This window comes from Eubalaena glacialis, chromosome 12, assembly GCF_028564815.1.
Source record: "Eubalaena glacialis isolate mEubGla1 chromosome 12, mEubGla1.1.hap2.+ XY, whole genome shotgun sequence".
NCBI classification, from domain to species: Eukaryota; Metazoa; Chordata; class Mammalia; order Artiodactyla; family Balaenidae; genus Eubalaena; species Eubalaena glacialis.
Genome location: NC_083727.1, coordinates 7,352,261 through 7,371,210, shown reverse-complemented (window position 1 = coordinate 7,371,210; position 18,950 = coordinate 7,352,261). Strand labels below are relative to the sequence as shown.

The 18,950-nt window shown below is 39.1% G+C and overlaps 1 protein-coding gene across 5 annotated transcripts in view; it reads left to right on the top strand.

The window, feature by feature from the left end:
• Positions 1-18,950, top strand: part of MAP3K4 (mitogen-activated protein kinase kinase kinase 4) — a 111,076-nt gene that overhangs the window by 58,273 nt on the left and 33,853 nt on the right. For all 5 annotated transcript variants that reach the window (XM_061207237.1, XM_061207235.1, XM_061207236.1 and 2 more), the window contains exons 4-6: positions 7,957-8,199; positions 11,196-11,342; positions 16,944-17,101. In XM_061207237.1, coding sequence (XP_061063220.1) covers positions 7,957-8,199; positions 11,196-11,342; positions 16,944-17,101 — 548 coding nt within the window. The remainder of the gene's footprint in view (positions 1-7,956; positions 8,200-11,195; positions 11,343-16,943; positions 17,102-18,950) is intronic.

Below are 18,950 nucleotides of genomic sequence, written 5' to 3'. Positions count from 1 at the left end.
TACATAGTTAAAACAAATTTGTTACGGAAAATATTAAACATATGCCAAACAAATAATAATACTATGAACCTACTCAAATCTGTATTCCAGCATCATGGTTATTAACTCATGGCCAGTACCTACTACCCTTTGACACCTTCCTCTATCACTTTGAAGAAAATCTCAGATATCATCATATTTTATCCTTAAATATTTCAATATATTTCTCTGAAAGACGAGGGCATGTTTTATAAATGTACCACGATACCATTATCACACCTAAAGAAATAGCAAAAACTTCTTGATATCATCAGATTTCAAGCTCATGTTCATATTTCTATTGTACATAACTGTCATGGTTTTTTTAAAAAATATTTTACAGCTTGAATCAGTTGGCAAGTAATGTCTACACATGGTAATTGTTCATTATATTTTTTAAGTCTTTTTAAATCTGTAGGTCCCCCTCCCTTTTTTGCCATATATTGATATTTATTGAAGAAGTTGGGTCCTTTATTCTGTAGAGTCTCCCCCAGTCTGAATTTTGATGATTGTACCTCCAATTGATCTTTTACAATGTTTCTTTTTTCTCTGTGTTCTCTGTGAATTAACTGTATGATCTGGTGGCCTAATCAGAGTCAGGATCTTGATTGATTTGTTAATTGGTTAACACTACTTCATTAGGACACATGTAATGTCTGACTGTCTATTTGAGACAGTAGTGGTTGATGACCATTGCCTAGATTTCTTAATTCATTAAAGATTGAAAAGTGATGATATTCTAATTCTCTCATTTCTTCTTCTTTATTAGTAGCTTTATTAATTAGATATTGCTTTAAAGAGAAACTGTCCTCATCCATTATTTGGTAGCCCAGTGAAATAACTGAACAGAAATGGCAGGATAAATATGCTTGATTCTTTCCCTTTTATTTCTCATTTTTCAAAGTAATGAGTTGATTTATTGGTGACCAACTAATGTTTTTTTATTAATATTTGAACTCATGAATTGAAACATATTTTATATGTTTCAGTTCACTGACTTCATTATTGTAATCCATTGAAGTAATTATGGTAACTGATATTCACATTGTCCCATCTTTGGCCAATGGGAACATATTCAAGTTGGCTTAAGTTCTTATTTCACGACCCTAGTGAATAGTCTTTGATATCTGATATAACAAGCTGTTTTAGGCTTATATTGTACATTTACTCCAGGTTGGGAATCTGGTGTATCTTCAAGGAACCCTCATTCCTTTTATTGGGAAATAGTATTTCAGGACCACAATCTGAGCACCAGCATTGCTCATTGGAACTGGAATTGTCCTTGTTTTAGTTCTCTTCAGTCGTCAGAAGAACACGCACACAATATATATAATAAGTGCATACTGACAGTAACAATTCAAATTCAGGATTTCAGATTTTTACTTAATCTCTTCTGACTTTTCTTTTACACTGAAAATTACCAGGAATGATAGCATTCGAGTGTCATACACATTCCAAAGTACACTCACAGTAATCTCAGAATAACACCATCAACAATGTGGTTACTGAAAAACAGTTTAAGATTTTTTCCCCCATCCTTAAGGTGGTACAACCCTTTAGGGATATAACATCAAATTACAGTGTTTTAAAGACTCGAATGATTCTTCTCATGGTTATGCCACTAATTAGACATACAGTTAGATCCTCTTCTTTTTTGTTGTTGTATATTTGAAATAACAGCTTTATGAGACAATTCACATACCATGAAATTCATGATTTTTAAAGTGTTCGGTTCAGAAGTTTTTACACTATATTCAGAGTTGTGCAACCATTACTGGTGTCTAATTTTAGAACATTTTCATAACCCCTAAAATAAGCCCTGTACCCTTTAGCTGTCACCTCCACAATCCCTCTATCACCTTCAGTCCTAAGCAACTGCTTATCTACTTTCTGTTTCTTTGTATTTGCCTATTCTGGACATTTCATATGAATGGAATCATACAGTGGTCTTTTGTGACTGGCTTCTTTCATTTAGCATAATGTATTCAAGGTTCATCTTTATTATCATATGTATTAGTGCTTCATTCCTTTTTATGGCTGAATAATATTACATTGTATGGAAATACCGTACATTTTGTTTATCCACTCATAGATTTTTTTTAATTTAATTTTTTATTTTTAGGTGTTGCTTTTTAAATTTAATTTTTGCAAAAATTATGTAAAATACCTGGTTTTAAGAGAAAAATCTGTGGAATAATATATTTTTAAAGAAGCCTGGTTTCTCTGATAGGGATAGTTAAGCTTTAAAAAAATTGTTTTATTCTAACATATTTTTAATATAAAGCTTGTGTATGCAATTTTCTTTCCTTATTTATTTTTAATATATGACAGGCTTATTTTTACCCCTTAAGGTTATCATTGTTTCATTGTCTTTATGTAACGCACTTAGTGTCTCTCCCACTCCCCCATTTTTTGGTTGTTATTTGTTGGTTCCCAGCTGTGAGGTATATTATAATTATCCTTTTCTTTTTTTAACCCAGGTTCTCATTTGAAGTAATTTTCTTTTATTTCCAATGAAATGCTAAGACATTTCATATGCCCTCCCCTTCCTCCCCAGATTTTGATAATTGTGGTATATCTACCTCGTTAGGTCATGTAACCATTATTGACAGTACTTTCTTCCTTACAGTTATCACTTAACCTAGTCTTAGTTCTACAGTAGTGTGTGGGTGGGTGGATGGTGGATGGATGGGTGGGTGGATGGATGGGTGGGTGGATAGATAGAGATTTAGATTTAGATATATAGTTTTGGTCTTTTGTTTTAAGGCTCCTTTTTAGATCTCGTATCAATATGAGTCCCTTGAGTCATTGTGGTTGGGTGACACTAGTTCCCTAGCGGATTCCTCAGTAAGGGCTCATGAAAACTATGTTTCATGAGTTCTTGGATTTTCCTGACAGTTGCAACATGTATACCTGAAAGTCTGTTTGGCTGGCCATAAAATATTTGGCTTATATTTTTTTCCCGGAATAAATTTAGTATATGTTATCCATTGTCTTTTGCCATGAAGCATTGAGATTGCAAAGTCTGATGACAATATGATTTTTGTGTTTCCACTTAAAAGAACCTTGGTTTATTTATTTAATTAATTTACTTATAACCTGGATACCTAAAAGATTGTCTTTCTTTAAATTCCACTAGTTTTACTTGGTGCTGGTTTTTCCACATTGATATTTTTGAATACATGATGTCCTTTCAATATATACTTTCAGGGTTTTGTTTTGTTTTTATCTTTTTTTTTTTGTTTTTGATTCAAGTGCATTTCTTTATGTTTTAATTTTTTCTGTTTCATTGGTTTGGTTTTCTTCTCTGGGAACCACTACCGTATGTATTCTGGATCTACTTTGCCTATCTTTCACTTCGTTTCAAATCTTTTCTTTTCTTTAAATAAAATTTTCTTCCTCATATTCGTGTGAAGGCATTATCTCTTTTGTTTATTTGCTCGTGTGTTCCATGTAGTTTTTTATTTTTGAAATGATTTACAATTTTTGAAGAATTATTTTCTGAGTTCTTTCACTTGGTTTGTGAGTGTTTCTAATTCAAATTTGTGTTGTTCTTTTATATTTTCTAAGATTTTAAAAATTTCTTTTAGCATATTTTGAGAATCAGGTCACTGTCTCATCTGCTTAGTGGGCGTGTCTTCCTGGCCTGCATTCATTGTCTGTAGGGTTACTCTGCTCCTTATTCTTTCTCAATTCTCTCTCTTATTCTCTCTCACGGTTATTTCCTTAAAATAACCATGTATTGGATTCTAACACAATCCTTTTCTCCTGTTCATTTTTAAACATGATATTTGTTTTTATGAACTTTAAGAAAAGAGAGACTTAGGAAAGCGTTCAGGTTTATGCTTTAAGCTCTCTCTTCTGAATTGATAAGTAATACGTCTCTTATTTTTTGAGGTCTCCTGGCTGTGTTCCTCTCCCCCTGTTTCTGGCCCTTCTCTTTCCTTTATCTCTGTTGTCCTTTACTGTTCAGTTGGATTTCACCCCAGCAGTTTCTTCTGGGTGTGGAGCTTTGTCCTGGAAGGAAATTTTGGCTGAGAGTTTCAAGAGTTTTGGGGATGTAAACCACTTTAGCCCCTTCAGACCTTATTGCCCACCCATTGACTTCACTCAGGAATTGGTGCCACAATCATTCCCAACGTCAGGAAGCCCTCAAATAGAAGCAGTGAGCTTTCTATTGAGTATTCATTGGTAATTTTGGAATTTGTCCCTTTAGCCCCATCAGACACTCCGTTAATCCCCTCTGTTTCCCCTGCACAAATGCTGATAGGGATCTGGGGTACTGGTTGGGTGTGGCGTGTGGGTATGAGGTATCACATGGGTCCAGGGACTATCTGTTTCCCTCCCCCTTTCTATTTTGGGGTTCATGAAGTTACCTTTCACCTAGTTTTATTGTAAATGTGTCTCATGGAGTTTTGATTTTGTTGTCTTAGTCGTTCTGTCCTTGTGGGGGAACTAAGGGAAATTGAAATCCTACTGTCATCACTGTCTTTTCAGAAATCTTTTTATCATGTTGACCTGTCAAATTGCCACTACTTGATCATTTTTGATTGACTAAAATGGTAATTTTATATGGTTTAACCTAAGGTATAGCTCTGTGTTTAGGTTCTAAAACATTTGGAATCTCTTTTTCAAAATATATAGGTTCAACATATATTTTTGTATTTACATTAATACTTAGAGTCGGCCCTCCATATCCACTGGCTCCTCATTTGTGGATTCAGTCAACCACAGATCAAATTGAAATCCATGGATGCGACCCCGCAGATACTGAGGGCCGGCTATACTGTGCCATTTTATATAAGGGGTTTTGGTATCAGCAGGGGGTCCTGAAACTAATCCCCCATGGACGTTGAGGGATGACTGTACTTTAGTTGCTCATGACAGGCAAAAATTTCTAAAATAGCCATGAAATTAAAAAAATGATTAATTGTCATAACGTGAGGTTGGGATTCCCTGGTGGCACAGTGGTTAAGAATCCGCCTGCCAATGCAGGGGACACGGGTTCGAGCCCTGGTCCGGGAAGATCCCACATGCCGCGGAGTAACTAAGCCCGTGCGCCACAACTACTGAGCCTGCGCTCTAGAGCCCACAAGCTACAACTGCTTAGCCCACGTGCCACAACTACTGAAACCCACGCGCCTAGAGCCCGTGCTCCACAACAAGAGAAGCCACCGCAATGAGAAGCCTGCACACCGCAACGAAGAGTAGCCCCCCACTCGCTGCAACTAGAGAAAGCCCACGTGCAGCAACGAAGACCCAATGCAGCCAAAGATAAATAAATTAATTAATAAAAAAAAAAATAATGTGAGGCATAGTGTGTAGGGTATGGGAAGGATGTATTTATTCTTTATTTAATTCCCTAAAATACTCATTGGATTATCTGTTATTTTTCAACTTCTTGAACTGCCTGCCTTTTTTATATTCTGAATTATCGTAGGTAATTGGATATGTTTCTCTGTTCTGTTGCTCTGTTTATTACTGTGCCAGAACTTTTCTGTTTTAAATACAGTAGGTTTATTAGTAAGGTTTGGCATTGTGTAGGGCAGTTCTTCCCATACATTCTTTCTTTTCAAAAGTTTCTGAGCTGTTTTTATTTTTGTACATTACTTTCTTACACCTGAACTTTATTTAATGAATTTATTAACCCACACAAAATGCCATTGCGATTATGATTGTAATTACATTGAGTTTTTATTAATGTCCCTACATTATTGAGTCTTTTCAGTTTGATTGGATTGTTCAGGGATTATATACTACATTTAATACTATATTTCTCACTGGAATGAAAGAATAACAAATAGGCCATTCTTGCACCGTATTACCCCTTTCCTCTCTCCCTGTGTTTTATTAAAATAATTGGGAGTTTAAGATCCAGGTTTTTCCTCACAGTATGCTTTTTTATTTTTTTCAGTTTCCAGTATTCCTTGCTAAAACTTGAATTATAGTCCTTAACCAAGTTATCATCATGGAGTTGTATCTGCCTGTATACGTTCTTCGAGATTCATGGCTTCTCATTTCCTTGGGCATTTTTCTTTTTCTATCTTGAGATCTTTATTCTGATCCAATTTTCATTTGACCAGACTCTCCTGTTCTTCCTCAGGTAGTTTTTTAGAGAAGGTAAATGAATTGTACTTTGGGTTCTTCCCCATTCAAAGAGGTTTTTTTCCCCTTCTTCTTTACATATTAGTGATATCTTGACTGTGCAAAAAGCTCTCCTCCACCTCTTCCTTTTGTTCTTTCTGGAACTCCTATTATTCTTATGTTACAGCTCCTAGATCTGCCCTCCATTTCTCTTATTTTTCACTCAAAATTTCTGTTCCTTTTTCTTTTGCTCTGGGTTATAGTGATCATTTCTGGAGTTAATTTCTAAATTATTAATTCAGACTTTGACAGCATTCATTCTATTTTCACTCCCTTTATGGAATTTATTTCAGAAATCTTGGTCTTTTTTTTTTTTTCAGAAGACTTTAATGATATCTTGCATTAGAGTATTTTTGTCGTTCTCTCCTGTGTCCTACATTCAATCACCGTCAGCTTTTCTGATTCTTCACGTTGGTGTCCCTAGTTAAAACTGCTGTCCCCTCTTCCATGCTCAGGAGTTTTTTAATGTCTGTTCCTCTTTGTCTGGATGGGGATTGACGCCCCAGGCAACACCAGCAGGAATGTGTTTCCTCAGCAGCTGTGTAGGCCTGCGTGGCTGCTGGTTCTCCAGGCAGTGTTGTCTTGCAGTTGTTGAGAAGGAGGGATTGTTCCTTCCCAGTGAGCCTGAAGCAGATGGGTCAACAGGCTGGAACTACAGAGAATGCCGAAAGAATTCTTTAGCATTTTATCCTAGAAAGCTCGCTGAATTCTGTAGAGCTCTAAATAAATATTTTATCTGATGTCGTTCTCCACACCAGAAGAAACAAGCATTTATACTGCCTAAAGCTTTTAAACAGACATGTCTTAACCCTGACCACATTTATCACAGGTAACCATTTTAAAAATTATGCAGCTATTTTAGAAATTCTTGCCTGTTATGGGAAACTAAAGTATGTATTAATTTAAATGCAGAAATATGTGTTGAACATAAAAGAATGTGAGTGGGGGAGACCAGTTAAGAGTTCACTCAGTGACAGGGAGCACAGGTATGAGTGACATTTGGAGGCACAATAACTAAATTGGTGATGTTTTAAATTGAAGAAAAGTTGAAATTTTCAAATTTTGACGCCTTCAGTTTTCTCAATAGAAGGAGAAGGCAAGACCTTTGAATGATTGGTCAGGATGATGTTGCCAGAGGTCTAAGAACACTGAGAAATCTCCAAATCTGCCGTTTTATGGGGAAAAGCATAAGGAGTTTGATGGGGATGACTGTATGAATGGGTGGGCAACAGTAGGGTTCCTAGAAAACATCAAATTACATATATTTGAGTGGGACCAGCCAGGTTAATTTTATGAATTTTTCTCTTTCAGCCTCCTTTGGTAGCTCAGGAGAACAAATGGACAAAAGACTTGGTTAAACCCACTAGTTTTTATGTTTACACAAATGGCTACCTGGTTTTGTAATCTCTTCTCAAATTTAATAGTTCTCTGGTTTTGTCTGTCTAGAGATAGTTGTGGATAATACTGTGTATAGCCTTAAAACTAAATGCTCCGATTATTTTAAGTATGATAAACAAAATGTATGATGAAAAAGGTGAACTTGGTTCTTTTTCTACTATACGTTTTTGATAAAAATATTACAATTTCACTTTAGTTCTTGTTATGGTTTTCTAATACTTTTAGAGCTTTTTAGGTCTTAGTTGAAAATGGTGAATTATTCTAAAGATTATTTTTCCTGTAAAATTATGATTTTTATAGGTTTGTCAGCAAACTATAGAGAATAATAGTTTATAACTACAACTGTAGGAAGTTCTCCTGGATGCTCTTTTAAGCTTTGTTGAATTTGTGTTACAGTTTTCTGAATTTCCGGATCCCATGTGGGGTTCTGATTATGTGCAGTTGTCCAGGAGGCCGCCTTCCTCGGAGCAGAAGTGCAGCACTGTCTCTTGGGATGAACTGAAGTCCATGGATTTACCCTCATTCGAACCTGCCTTCTTGGTCCTCTGTCGAGTCCTTCTGAACGTCATACATGAATGTCTCAAGTTAAGGTTGGAACAGAGACCTGCTGGAGAACCATCTCTCTTGAGTATTAAGCAGGTTTGTTTCAAAGACTGTTTAAAAATATTGAGCATTTATTATATTTTTCTACAGGCTCAGCATTTTTATTTTTAGAATTTTCCCCCTAATTGTTGCAAATAGTGAAAATGAGTGTATGCTAGTGTTTTTAAGCTGCTCTGTTTAGGGTAATTTAAAATGTTCTTTTTTCCATGCATCCTTCAAAGATGAGATGATGATTCCACCTCTCTATCTTCCACTTCCTCATTCTAAAAGGTTATGAAAGTGTGGTGCTGATATGACCCTCTATGTCCTATTACCATCAGTCTTTGAAGACTGGAAACTTAAAATTCATTCATAAGAGATAGTTTAAATTCTTAAATTTTTGTTGTTGTTGTTATGTAAGCAGGTAAGTGCCTGCAGTGTGCAGGGGTGGGATGTGTTTGGACATTTTGCTTGCTCAGGCACTTGTATGGTTTAAGCAACAGTGACAACTTCTGCTTTCTTAATTATTACTAATTTTGGGCGGGATTTTCTAGTGAGTTTGCTATTCCAAGGGTAACAGAGAAATGGCTAGAAGCAGTTGTATCTACCAGAGTGTGTGCTGAAGAGCGTTTATATTTATGCTTTATGATACGACCGTATTGACGTTCACTATATAAAATAACCATTTCAAATTTTGATGAAAAACAGTTACTGTGTTTTTTGTGGACTGTATGGAGTTTGAAGGGCTGGGAGCTCCTTGGCTCTGAATGACAGGATGGGCAGAGGGGATGAGTGCAAGCTGGAGGACAGGCGGTGCGAGAGGTACGAAATAGGACTTGACGTTGTTTGTGTAGTTAGGTGTGGAGCCGGGCGACTAATGGAACTGGAGGTGGAGTCCTGCGCCTCACCGTCATCGCTTCAGTTCCCATCCAGCACAGCCCGAGCTCTGCGTCCACCTTCGCACTACTTCCTTCTCACCATCTTGGTTCTAGTTACTCGCCTACTGTCCACTTGGGCCACACTTTTCACTTGTCCTCCATGTTGCAGCGGTTATTTAGGAAGTTTTGGTAAAGTACTTACCTCCCCTCCCCACAAAACAAATACATACTTCAGGAATATCAGCTGCTGAAACAACGGGGAGTGTACCTTTTACTAACGGGGCTGTTGTGAGGATTAAACAGTAATTTATGTTAAAACATTTTGAAAAGTAAAAAACCAATACTTAGATTAAGATAGCATTACTAGAGTAAAAATAAAATAGAGGGCTTCCCTGGTGGCGCAGTGGTTAAGAATCCGCCTGCCAATGCAGGGGACACGGGTTTGAGCCCTGGTCCGGGAAGATCCCACATGCCACAGAGCAACTAAGCCCGTGTGCCACAACTACTGAGCCTGCACTCTAGAGCCCGCAAGCCACAACTACTGAGCCCGTGTGCTGCAACTACTGAAGCCCGTACGCCTAGAGCCTGTGCTCCGCAACAAGAGAACCTACCACAATGAGAAGCCCGCACACCGCAACAAAGAGTAGCCCCTGTTCGCCGCAACTAGAGAAAGCCTGCGTGCAGCAGCAAAGACCCAACGCAGCCAAAAATAAAATAAATAAAATAAAATAAATAAATTTATTAAAAAAATAAAATAAAATAAGAAATTTTGGCTTTAATGCATTCAGATTGAGTTGTAAGCACCTAAGTGACATCTTTAACAGAAATTTATGTTAACACTTTTTAATGGATTTAACTCTAGCCATTGCTCTCTTACTGTGGGTAATTATTTTAAAAACATTTTGAAGGGGATCTTGTTGTAAAAGCAATCCATGTTTATTTTAGAAAATTTGAAAAGTACGGAAAATGATAGACAAAAATGAAAGTTATCCTATTATTCTGCCATTGAGAGATAACCACTGTAACATTTTGCTGTATTTCTATCCATTTATTTTTCTGTATGTACATACTTTCTGCACATATAATTTAAAATAAAAAAGAAAGAAAAGAATATGAGTTTTCATCCTTAAATTTTTTTCAGAAATAAGATTTTAAATGGCTGCATTAGTGTCCTACCATATAAGTGCATCATAACTTATTTAATCCCTATTGTTGTTTTGAATAATATTGTGATAAATATATTTGTATGTAAGTTTTAGTCTGCATCTCTGATTATTGCTTGAGTATAAAACGTAAAAATTAACTAGTGAGTCATACATTTTTAGATTCTAGAGAGTTTGTACCAGTTTACTTTCCCTGTAGCAGCACCGTGGTTCCTTTTGTGTCTTGATAATGTATCTTAAAACTAGTGCAACTGTGATCTTGTTTCACAGTCCCTGCTGGTTAGAATTTGAGGGCATGAGACCAGCGTGTTATTGATGGAAGGACAGTAAAGGTCCTCTCATTGCATCTTCCCTCCCTTCTCACAGTACCTCCTGGGCCTACACATGGCGGTTTCACTCATCCTTTTGTTTTCTTTCATATTTTCCCCCCTTGACTTTCATTTAATTTTATCAGATTAATCTTAGGTTTGTTTGTTTTTGTGACTGAGTGTTTTGATGGTAAAAGCCACAAATCACGGGGGTAAACTTTGCTAAATTATTACAAAGGCCACCAGGCTCTGTGGTATGTAAGTATATTTGAATCTTTATTATGTTTTTGGTTAAAAATGACCAGTCTCATGAGGAAATTTTTCTCTTGTATCCCTTGTCTTATAATGTCAACTAGTAGAAAAATAGATCTTTTTCTGTAGAATTTATTTTCTTTAAAAATTTATTTGTAGAACAATGTATTTTAGCAAATCAGTTTTCTGCCTGTATATTTTTCTTTGTGTATTCATGCTATACTGTTAAATACTTTTGTTTTCACTGATTTATTCTAATTATTCAGTTGAGATTACTGAGATATTTATGTGAAATGAACTGACAAAGAATCTGGAAAATATTTTAGGGTTTTCAGAGGCAAGGTTCTCTTTTCCTGAGCTTTTTGAGGATTTACGTGGAAAATGTGTGAAAACCGACAAATAATCTGGTGGGAATGTGTGAAATGGTAGAACTTGTGCCTGTTGTCTTGCAGCTGGTGAGAGAGTGTAAGGAGGTGCTGAAGGGTGGCCTTCTGATGAAGCAGTACTACCAGTTCATGCTGCACGAGGTCCTGGACCACCTGGAGGAGACCGACTGCAACATCGACGCCTTCGAGGAGGATCTGCACAAAATGCTGATGGTCAGGACAGTGGGGAGAGACGTCTGACTTGTGTGTCTTCTCGCACACGCCGTGCTTCCCTGTCCTCTTGTAGCCTCTGTATTTATGCTGCTGTTATTCCTTCCTGCTCACAATGTCTTCTCTCCTCCTTATCTGCCCACTGAAGATTTACTTTCAAGTTTTGTCTGACAGTTTTCACCTTTCATGTGCACCTATCTATACCCTCTCTGAACTCTTACAGGGTTCTACTTATAACCACACTATTTCATACTTAGCGATGTACCAACTGTCTGTCCTCAGGTTTCCCTAATTAGGCTGAACGCTGCACAAGCCAGGGGCTGTGATTGAAGTGCTTTTGTCTTCTGTAAGGTTTGGTAGAGTGTTAGTATATAGTAAATCCATGTTAGAGGCATTAGGGTATGTGCACAGACGATTACTTAGTGTGGCAGGTTGATGAAATAATATAGAAAACAGCAAAGCTTGTAGGCATATTGTTTTTGGAATGCTTTCACCCTTGCTTGACATCTCATTGTGTCCTGCCTCAGGATGGCTGCAGCACCTCCAGACACCACCCTCACTTTCTAAAGAGAAAGGCAGAGGGGAAAAGTCTCCTTGCCAGCTAAGTCCAGAACAGCAAAAGCTCTTCTGGAAGCCCCACCCAACAGATGTCCCCTACATCCTACTGACCAGACCTTTGTGTGGCCTCTTCACTGTAATGGAGGCTGGGAATGCAAAGATTTAGCTTTTCAGCCTCTGTAGTAGGAGAGAAAGAAGAGTGTCGCTGGGGAGGGACTTATATCTGGCATCTTACGAGAAATAATTTTGAGTCTGAAATGATTTTGTAATCGTTTGGGAGAATACATAAAAGACCAGAATGTGTAAAATGTGGCTACATTTTGAAATACTGTATATATTGCTTATGTCAGGAAAGTCTTTATCATTGAAGAGTTATGGTAAAAAAACAGCAAGGAAATTAATTTTTCTCTCTGTGGATGATTAAACCAGAAGTTGAAAAAGACAAAATGTGCTTTGCTTTCCAAACTGTCTTAGATGGCTTTACAGAGGCGCACGCCACACCTTTTGCCATGTAATCGCTGAGGCAGGAAGGGTGAGATTAGGCAAGAAGGGTGAGAATTAGGCTGTGCCTTCCAGGTCATCCACCTCCAGTGCCCTCGGTGTGCCTGTGAGATGTCAGAAAGCTCAGTTAAGGGAAGTAAGTACCAAAATTCTCAGCTAGTTAGAGCTAGAAATGCTTAGGATTTAGTTTTGACTCTGCTGCCAATTTTCTGTGTGAGGCATCATCTCCCTTAGTTCATCTCCATAATTTCACAGATGAAGAACTAGAAATTATCAATAGTTTTAAAATTGTGCCCCAAAGTGTGCTAGATGGATTAGTGCAGGGGCATATTTTGCGAACTGGTGGAGCCCAAACAAAGTCAGTGTTTTTGTCAGGAAGGAAGGAGAGCGTGGCCCTCGGAGAGGCAGTCACGTCGTTTACTGCTCTGCCTGCCCTCCTTTAGATGCGGAGGGCCCGTCCACGGCGAGTGAGAGCTGTGGCTTCTTGGGGTGTGAATGGTCAGGAGGCAGCAGGGCATGCCCCCATAGAGGACATACTGCCAGGCAGTGTCCTATCCTGTAAGCCGGGGAAGACCGCCGAGTGAGAGATGGGTTAAAAGGGCGAGGGGAAGCAGTGGTCAGCGAATTATGATGCAGGATATCTGTGACTGAGGGGTCTTTACTCTGTGCTGCATCATCCTTCTGACTCGAAAAACTGAGGAACTTATGCATGCAGGTCCAAGGAAGTAATTTGTTTGAGCCAGCAAAACCAAATTGAAGCTGTGAGCTTTCTTAGCTCATTTCCCTGGCCCTGGCCTTTAGAAATAACTAAAACAATAAACATAATATGTGATGTAGGAACATGTGATAGACAGATTGAAGGAAATCACATAAAAAGAACTTAAAAGGAGCGAAAATATGAAAATGATGAACAAGATGTGATAGTTGTAGGAGACACACAAGGGAGAGCTCAGACTTGCACAGTTAGTGTTCCTATAGAAGAATAAAGGACAAAGGAGCAGAAAAGACTCAATTTTCCATTCTAGAGATATTATTGGGTGTCTGCTGTGTGCCAGGCAGGCATCGTGCCTGGTACTGAAGGCTCAGTAAGGAGCATAAACTCCCTCTTGGAGTTTAAGAACGATGGGGAAAATGACTATTAAATAATTGTACAGACATAACATTACAACGGTAAAAAACAGCAAAGGAGAGACACGGGTCTTTTATGGACTCTCACAGTAAGATCTGAGTTCATGTGGTGGTGAGACAAGCCTCTCAGGAAGGGACAGTTGGAATTTATCTGAAAGTTGCTGTGTGTATTATAATCCAATTTATGTAGTAATAATTTGAAAGCTTACACAAAACAATACTGTCTCTTGTAATTTGTGTAATAACAGATTATTTAAAAAAACATGTAAACCAGAAGGGGACATACTAAATGCATAATTGTTACCTCTGAGGAGGGAGGAAAGAGAGAAGTGAAGAAAGAACCCAAGGAGAAATTAACTTTGTGATGTATTATTTCTCATCGAAAAAATATCCAAAGCCAATATGACCAAATATTAACATTTGTTCATTCTGGGTATTATTTGTAAAAATATTTTAAAGCCACTTTACTTTTTAGTTAAAAAAAAGAGAGAGAGAGATTGAAAGGAACACTTTGCTGACAGAGAAGGGAGCAGATGCAAAGTCTCTGTGATGATGCAGGATAAGGGAAGCAGCTTTGGAACGAAGGTTCCCAGGAAAGCCTTGGGAAGGGACCACTGTGGCTGCAGTTAGAGGAACAGCCTGGGGGGATCCAGAGTCAATGGGAGAAGACCAGGCAGAGACTAGTCTAGAAGTGCACACGCTAGTCCCTGGATTACAGTGGAATAGCATAAATTTAGGAAAAAGCATAAGGATTCGAAAGAAACGAAGGAAGTGAAGTTGGCAGGACTCAGGGATGGATTGGATATGGGAGAGGTATCGAGAGTGATTGCTGGCTGTCCAGTTTGTGCAGCAAGATGAATAGTGAAGATGGTAGGTCCAGTGAGAGTTTTTAAAATCGAAGATACCTGAGACCATTGGAAAGCCTTCGGCGTTGATTTTGTTAAGGGAAAGAGATGAAAGAAAATCTCATATATATATATATGTAAGAGAAAGGAGAAGACCGATGGTGTCAGGTTCCTCGGGTATCACGAGGAGACGGGTCTCAAAACACAAGTGCTGGGCTTAGCAGGAAACACAGCTCCTCTACTGTGAAAAGGGGAAGGATGGTAGGTAACAGCATGTAGGTTTCTGTTACTTGTTTCACGATGATGAGAGCTTTTATATCTAATGACTTAAAGTTTTTTTGTGAAGAGAGACGAGATCATCTGCTGAGAGTGGGTTAGGATGGGTTTTGGCAGTTTGAGGAAAATGGAGACGTTTCAAACTTGTGGTTGTAGAGAGAAGGAAAGTGAGCTGAGCAGAGGTACAAGTATTACTGGAAATGTGTGCCGTGTGGTTGGTGAATGTGACCGTGTAGAAGAGTGACTCCCCCCTGCCGTGTGACTCGTGGCCCTCAGCTTCTGGACCGTGCGGATGGGGAAGGGAGCTGGGCTTGTCTTGACAGGCAGGTGAGAAAAGGCAGGTGAGAAAAGGCTGCGTGAGCATTCCAGGCATGGCAGGGTGTAGGACGGTGGCAGGGACATGAGCGTACTGACAGGAGCGCTGAATAAGGAGGACAGGGACCCAAGGAAGAGAGGAGTGAGTTGGAGGAAGAAGAGGAACCAGTGGACCGGAGTTCCAGATAAAGTGAAGAGAACAGTGTAGAGGGGGGAGTTGGGCAAACAAACTGGAGCGAGGAGAGGAAGTGTTAACATCAGTGTGTTTGAACTGGGCTTCGAGCGGTTCTGGTATTGGCAGGATCAGAAACGAAACCTTGTCAGAGAGAAGAAAAGGTGGTTGGAACTGGAGGCCATGGGGGAACGGAACTGAAATGGTGTCGGGGCGTCGTGCACCTGATGTTAAGTCACACAGCTGGTGGCTGAGCCTGGGCTGGAGAGAAGACTGAGTCACAGGCTGGAGTCTGATGACTGATGGGTAGTTGAAAATCAGTAGATGATGGTGTGCAGAGGGGGCGTCGATGGTATATCTGATGACATCAATCTTAAAGGGGTAGGGTATTTCTTTTGTTTTTAAGTAAGACTGCGTAAGAGTGGTGGTTTGAAAGTAGCAGTGGGGTGCACGAGAATGCCGACTGTTTGCAGCCCTTGAGATATACTGTTAAGATAGTTGTCCCTCGAGAGGGTTGTCAAGGAGAAGTGCAGCTCTCAGGACAGCCACGTTTCAGGGAAGCCAAGGAGGCGAAGGAGCATTCCAGGAATGGAAAGGGAGGTCCTGGGCCCGCTGTACAAAAGACTTGTTTCATTTGGATGAGGTGGTCATAGACCCGTAAGTTGCAGGTTCCACACACACAGCTGTATTCATAGTGGACCCAGGACTGGAGATTCATGCTGCACAGCCTGGATGGAGGAGGACCCAGAATTATCCAAAGATACAAGAGAAGGCAGTTTTCTTGAAATAAAGACCCCAGATTTTTGCCTACTGAAAGTTATTGTTGGATCTCAGAAAATATTCATTTCAGTGAACCCTAAGATGTAGGCTGGTGAAATAATTGAAATCCAAGACTAGAGAAAGCGTCCTGTAAACATCTAAGCAGGGAAAGGAAGCCACCTCCAGGGAGCAGGGAGAATGGTGATTAGTCTGGCATCAGTTTTCTTTATACTAACAGGACACACTGCGTTAGAAGGTAGTGGAGTAATGTCTTCAAGGTTCTGAGGGAGAGAATGTGTAACTTAAATATTTTATACCCAGTCAAGTTATCCTTTCAGTAAAAGAATCCACAAACAGCGATGTTTCATAATATAACAATTGTTAACCTGTCTTGAGAAAATCTACTTGATAGTAAAACCCTGCTAAGCAACAGATAAATCAAGATAAGAATTTAGGACTGGGAAAGCTGTTGTAGAGGACTTGTGGTGGGCATAAACCCCACCTTAGAAAGATTGGGTATTTTGGTTATAGATCATAATCTATATGTCATAAACCTTGAAAAATTATATCACGAAAATCTGGATGTTGGGAAGGTATAGTGGGAAGAAGTGTGCTCATTTCCTCCTCTTAACACGTAAGATACCATCTAAAGTTAAAGTAAGTAATTAAGAAATAAAGGTCCCAACCTCTTAAAGGAATGTTATTCACAATATATTAATAATGAAAATTTCTGTATGCTATTTTGATTTTTTTTAACTTGATCGTACTTTTCTATACAGTGCAAATATTGTAGTTATTTTATAGTAACTTGCAGCAGTTGTGAATAATGTGTTAAATTGCTGAGGAGTTGAGTTATACAATTAAAGAAAAATGCTATTTAGACATCAGTTAACAGTGATGCAGAATCTCGCTTCTCTCAGAGCTTCATCCCTCAGTGGTCCCTCTTCCACTCGCCCTTCTGATTTATAGCTTTCATGTTAACAGAGATGAAAGTTATGGGTTGTTGAATTCTATTCTCAGATATCTCCTTTTACATTTTTGTATTTTAAGGTATATTTTGATTACATGAGAAGCTGGATCCAAATGCTACAGCAATTACCTCAAGCATCTCATAGTTTAAAGAATCTGTTAGAAGAGGAATGGAATTTCACCAAAGAAATAATCCATTACATCCGGGGAGGCGAAGCACAGGCTGGAAAACTTTTCTGGTAGGAATCCTTATACGCCTGTCTTCCTTTCTCACTTGTACTCCTGGCTTGCTCACCAGTTCTATTCTACATGTTTGAGTGTTTAGTTACATGAAAATGACAATCATTCATATCTTTTGTGTGCCCCTCTCCCAAGTTTTGTTATCCTTAGAGCAGTGGTTCTCAGCCAGGGGTGATTTGCCCCCTGGGGACATGTGGCAGTGTCTGGAAACAGTTCTGATTGTACTGACTGGGAGGGGCTACTGGCATCTAGTGGGAACAGGCCAGGGATGCTGCTAAACATCCTACAATGCACAGGACACAGGACAGCCCACCAAACAAAAATTATCCACCCAAAATGTCAATTTTGAAGTTGAGACATCCTGCCTTAGAGTACACCCTCTTGGTTATACAAAAGGAGGAGAATTTAAGGCCTCTGACAAGTGGAGTAGACCTGTAGACCTTTTGTATCAGTCTTGGTGGGCACTTCCAAAGCCTAACAAGTACGTATTTTCACTGATACTGTTTTGGGAATGTAATACTAATCACAGAATCTCTTTATAAACTGGGTATTTATATATGGTGAAAGAATTGAAACGTAAACCAAGGAAAAGCATTAGGGAGGGGGGAGTGCTCACTGGTCTGTCTGTTCTAGGAAATGAATGTATCTTCTCGAGTACAGGCACCTGAGTGTTGAATGTGGGGTGCGTGGTGTTTGCTGGGGGCCACTCCCCTGCTGACTGACTGAGGACCAGGCCTCTCCTTGGCTCTAAACTCTGCTGCAGTTCTTTGGTGCTGCCTTCTCTCACTTGCCCCATCAGCCATTTTATTTCTTCATTTCCTTTTTATGAGTTCTTTTATACCCAGCTCATGTTTCCTTCCCCTCCCTTTATGTGCACTCTTTAGGACTTCAGCTTTTACAGAGTTCCCTTCTCACTTCAGAAACTCATTGTCCTCACTCTGATGGTCTTTGTTCCATGCTGAGAATCTCAGGATGTTGTATTCATTTTTCTGCCCTAACCACCAGCTCTTTTTATGTTTTCCTCTATCTTTATTTTGAGTGAACAGTGAACTTGCTCTTGTCTCAGGACTCATCCGGTCCTTCAGGCCGAGGTTCCCAGTCTGTCCTGTTTTCCTATTCAGATTGGTTCTCATAGTCAGCCTTATGAAAAAATGCATTCACTACCATTTTCAACATCTCCCCCCCTCTTAATTTTCCATTGTTCTGCTTTGCCTGTGATTTCTTCTGTTTGCATCTTCTGTTCTCAGGCTGTCAAGCTTTGTTAAGGAAATTTTTTTAAAAGGTTACTGTTTCATTTCACTACCAATTCTTGTTACATAATTACTTTGTACCCTGTCAGTCTTTTTGTTTTTATCTTTTGCTTGTCCTTCAGGTTCCGTTCAGTGCAGTCTCTGGCCTTCAACTTCATATTCGTGTTCTGAGAAGCTCCAGAGCTTTTTCATTGCCTCTGCTGTGGGACTGTCCACCTGCACTGTTCTAGTTCTGGGCGTTTGTTGTGTTAGTGCAACATTCTGCTTCATACACTATTTCTCCCAGGTTCGGTCAGTCTTGGCATTAACCCTGACTCCTTTCTTTCTCTCACACACCACCTCTAATTCCATGTGGCTGTCCCTTCAGAATACATCCAGAATCTGACCTCTGCTCACCACTGCCTATTTCCCCTCTTGCCAGCCTGTTATTTCTTACTTGTATTGCTGTAGTAGCTCCCTTAAGTAGTCTCTCTGCTTCTGCCCTTCATCTTCTATGGTTTATTCTCAGTGATCTTGTTAAAATGTACATCAGACCATTTTTACCTCTGCTCCAAATATGCCAGTGGCTCTCCTCCTTACTCAGATAAAAGTGAGAATG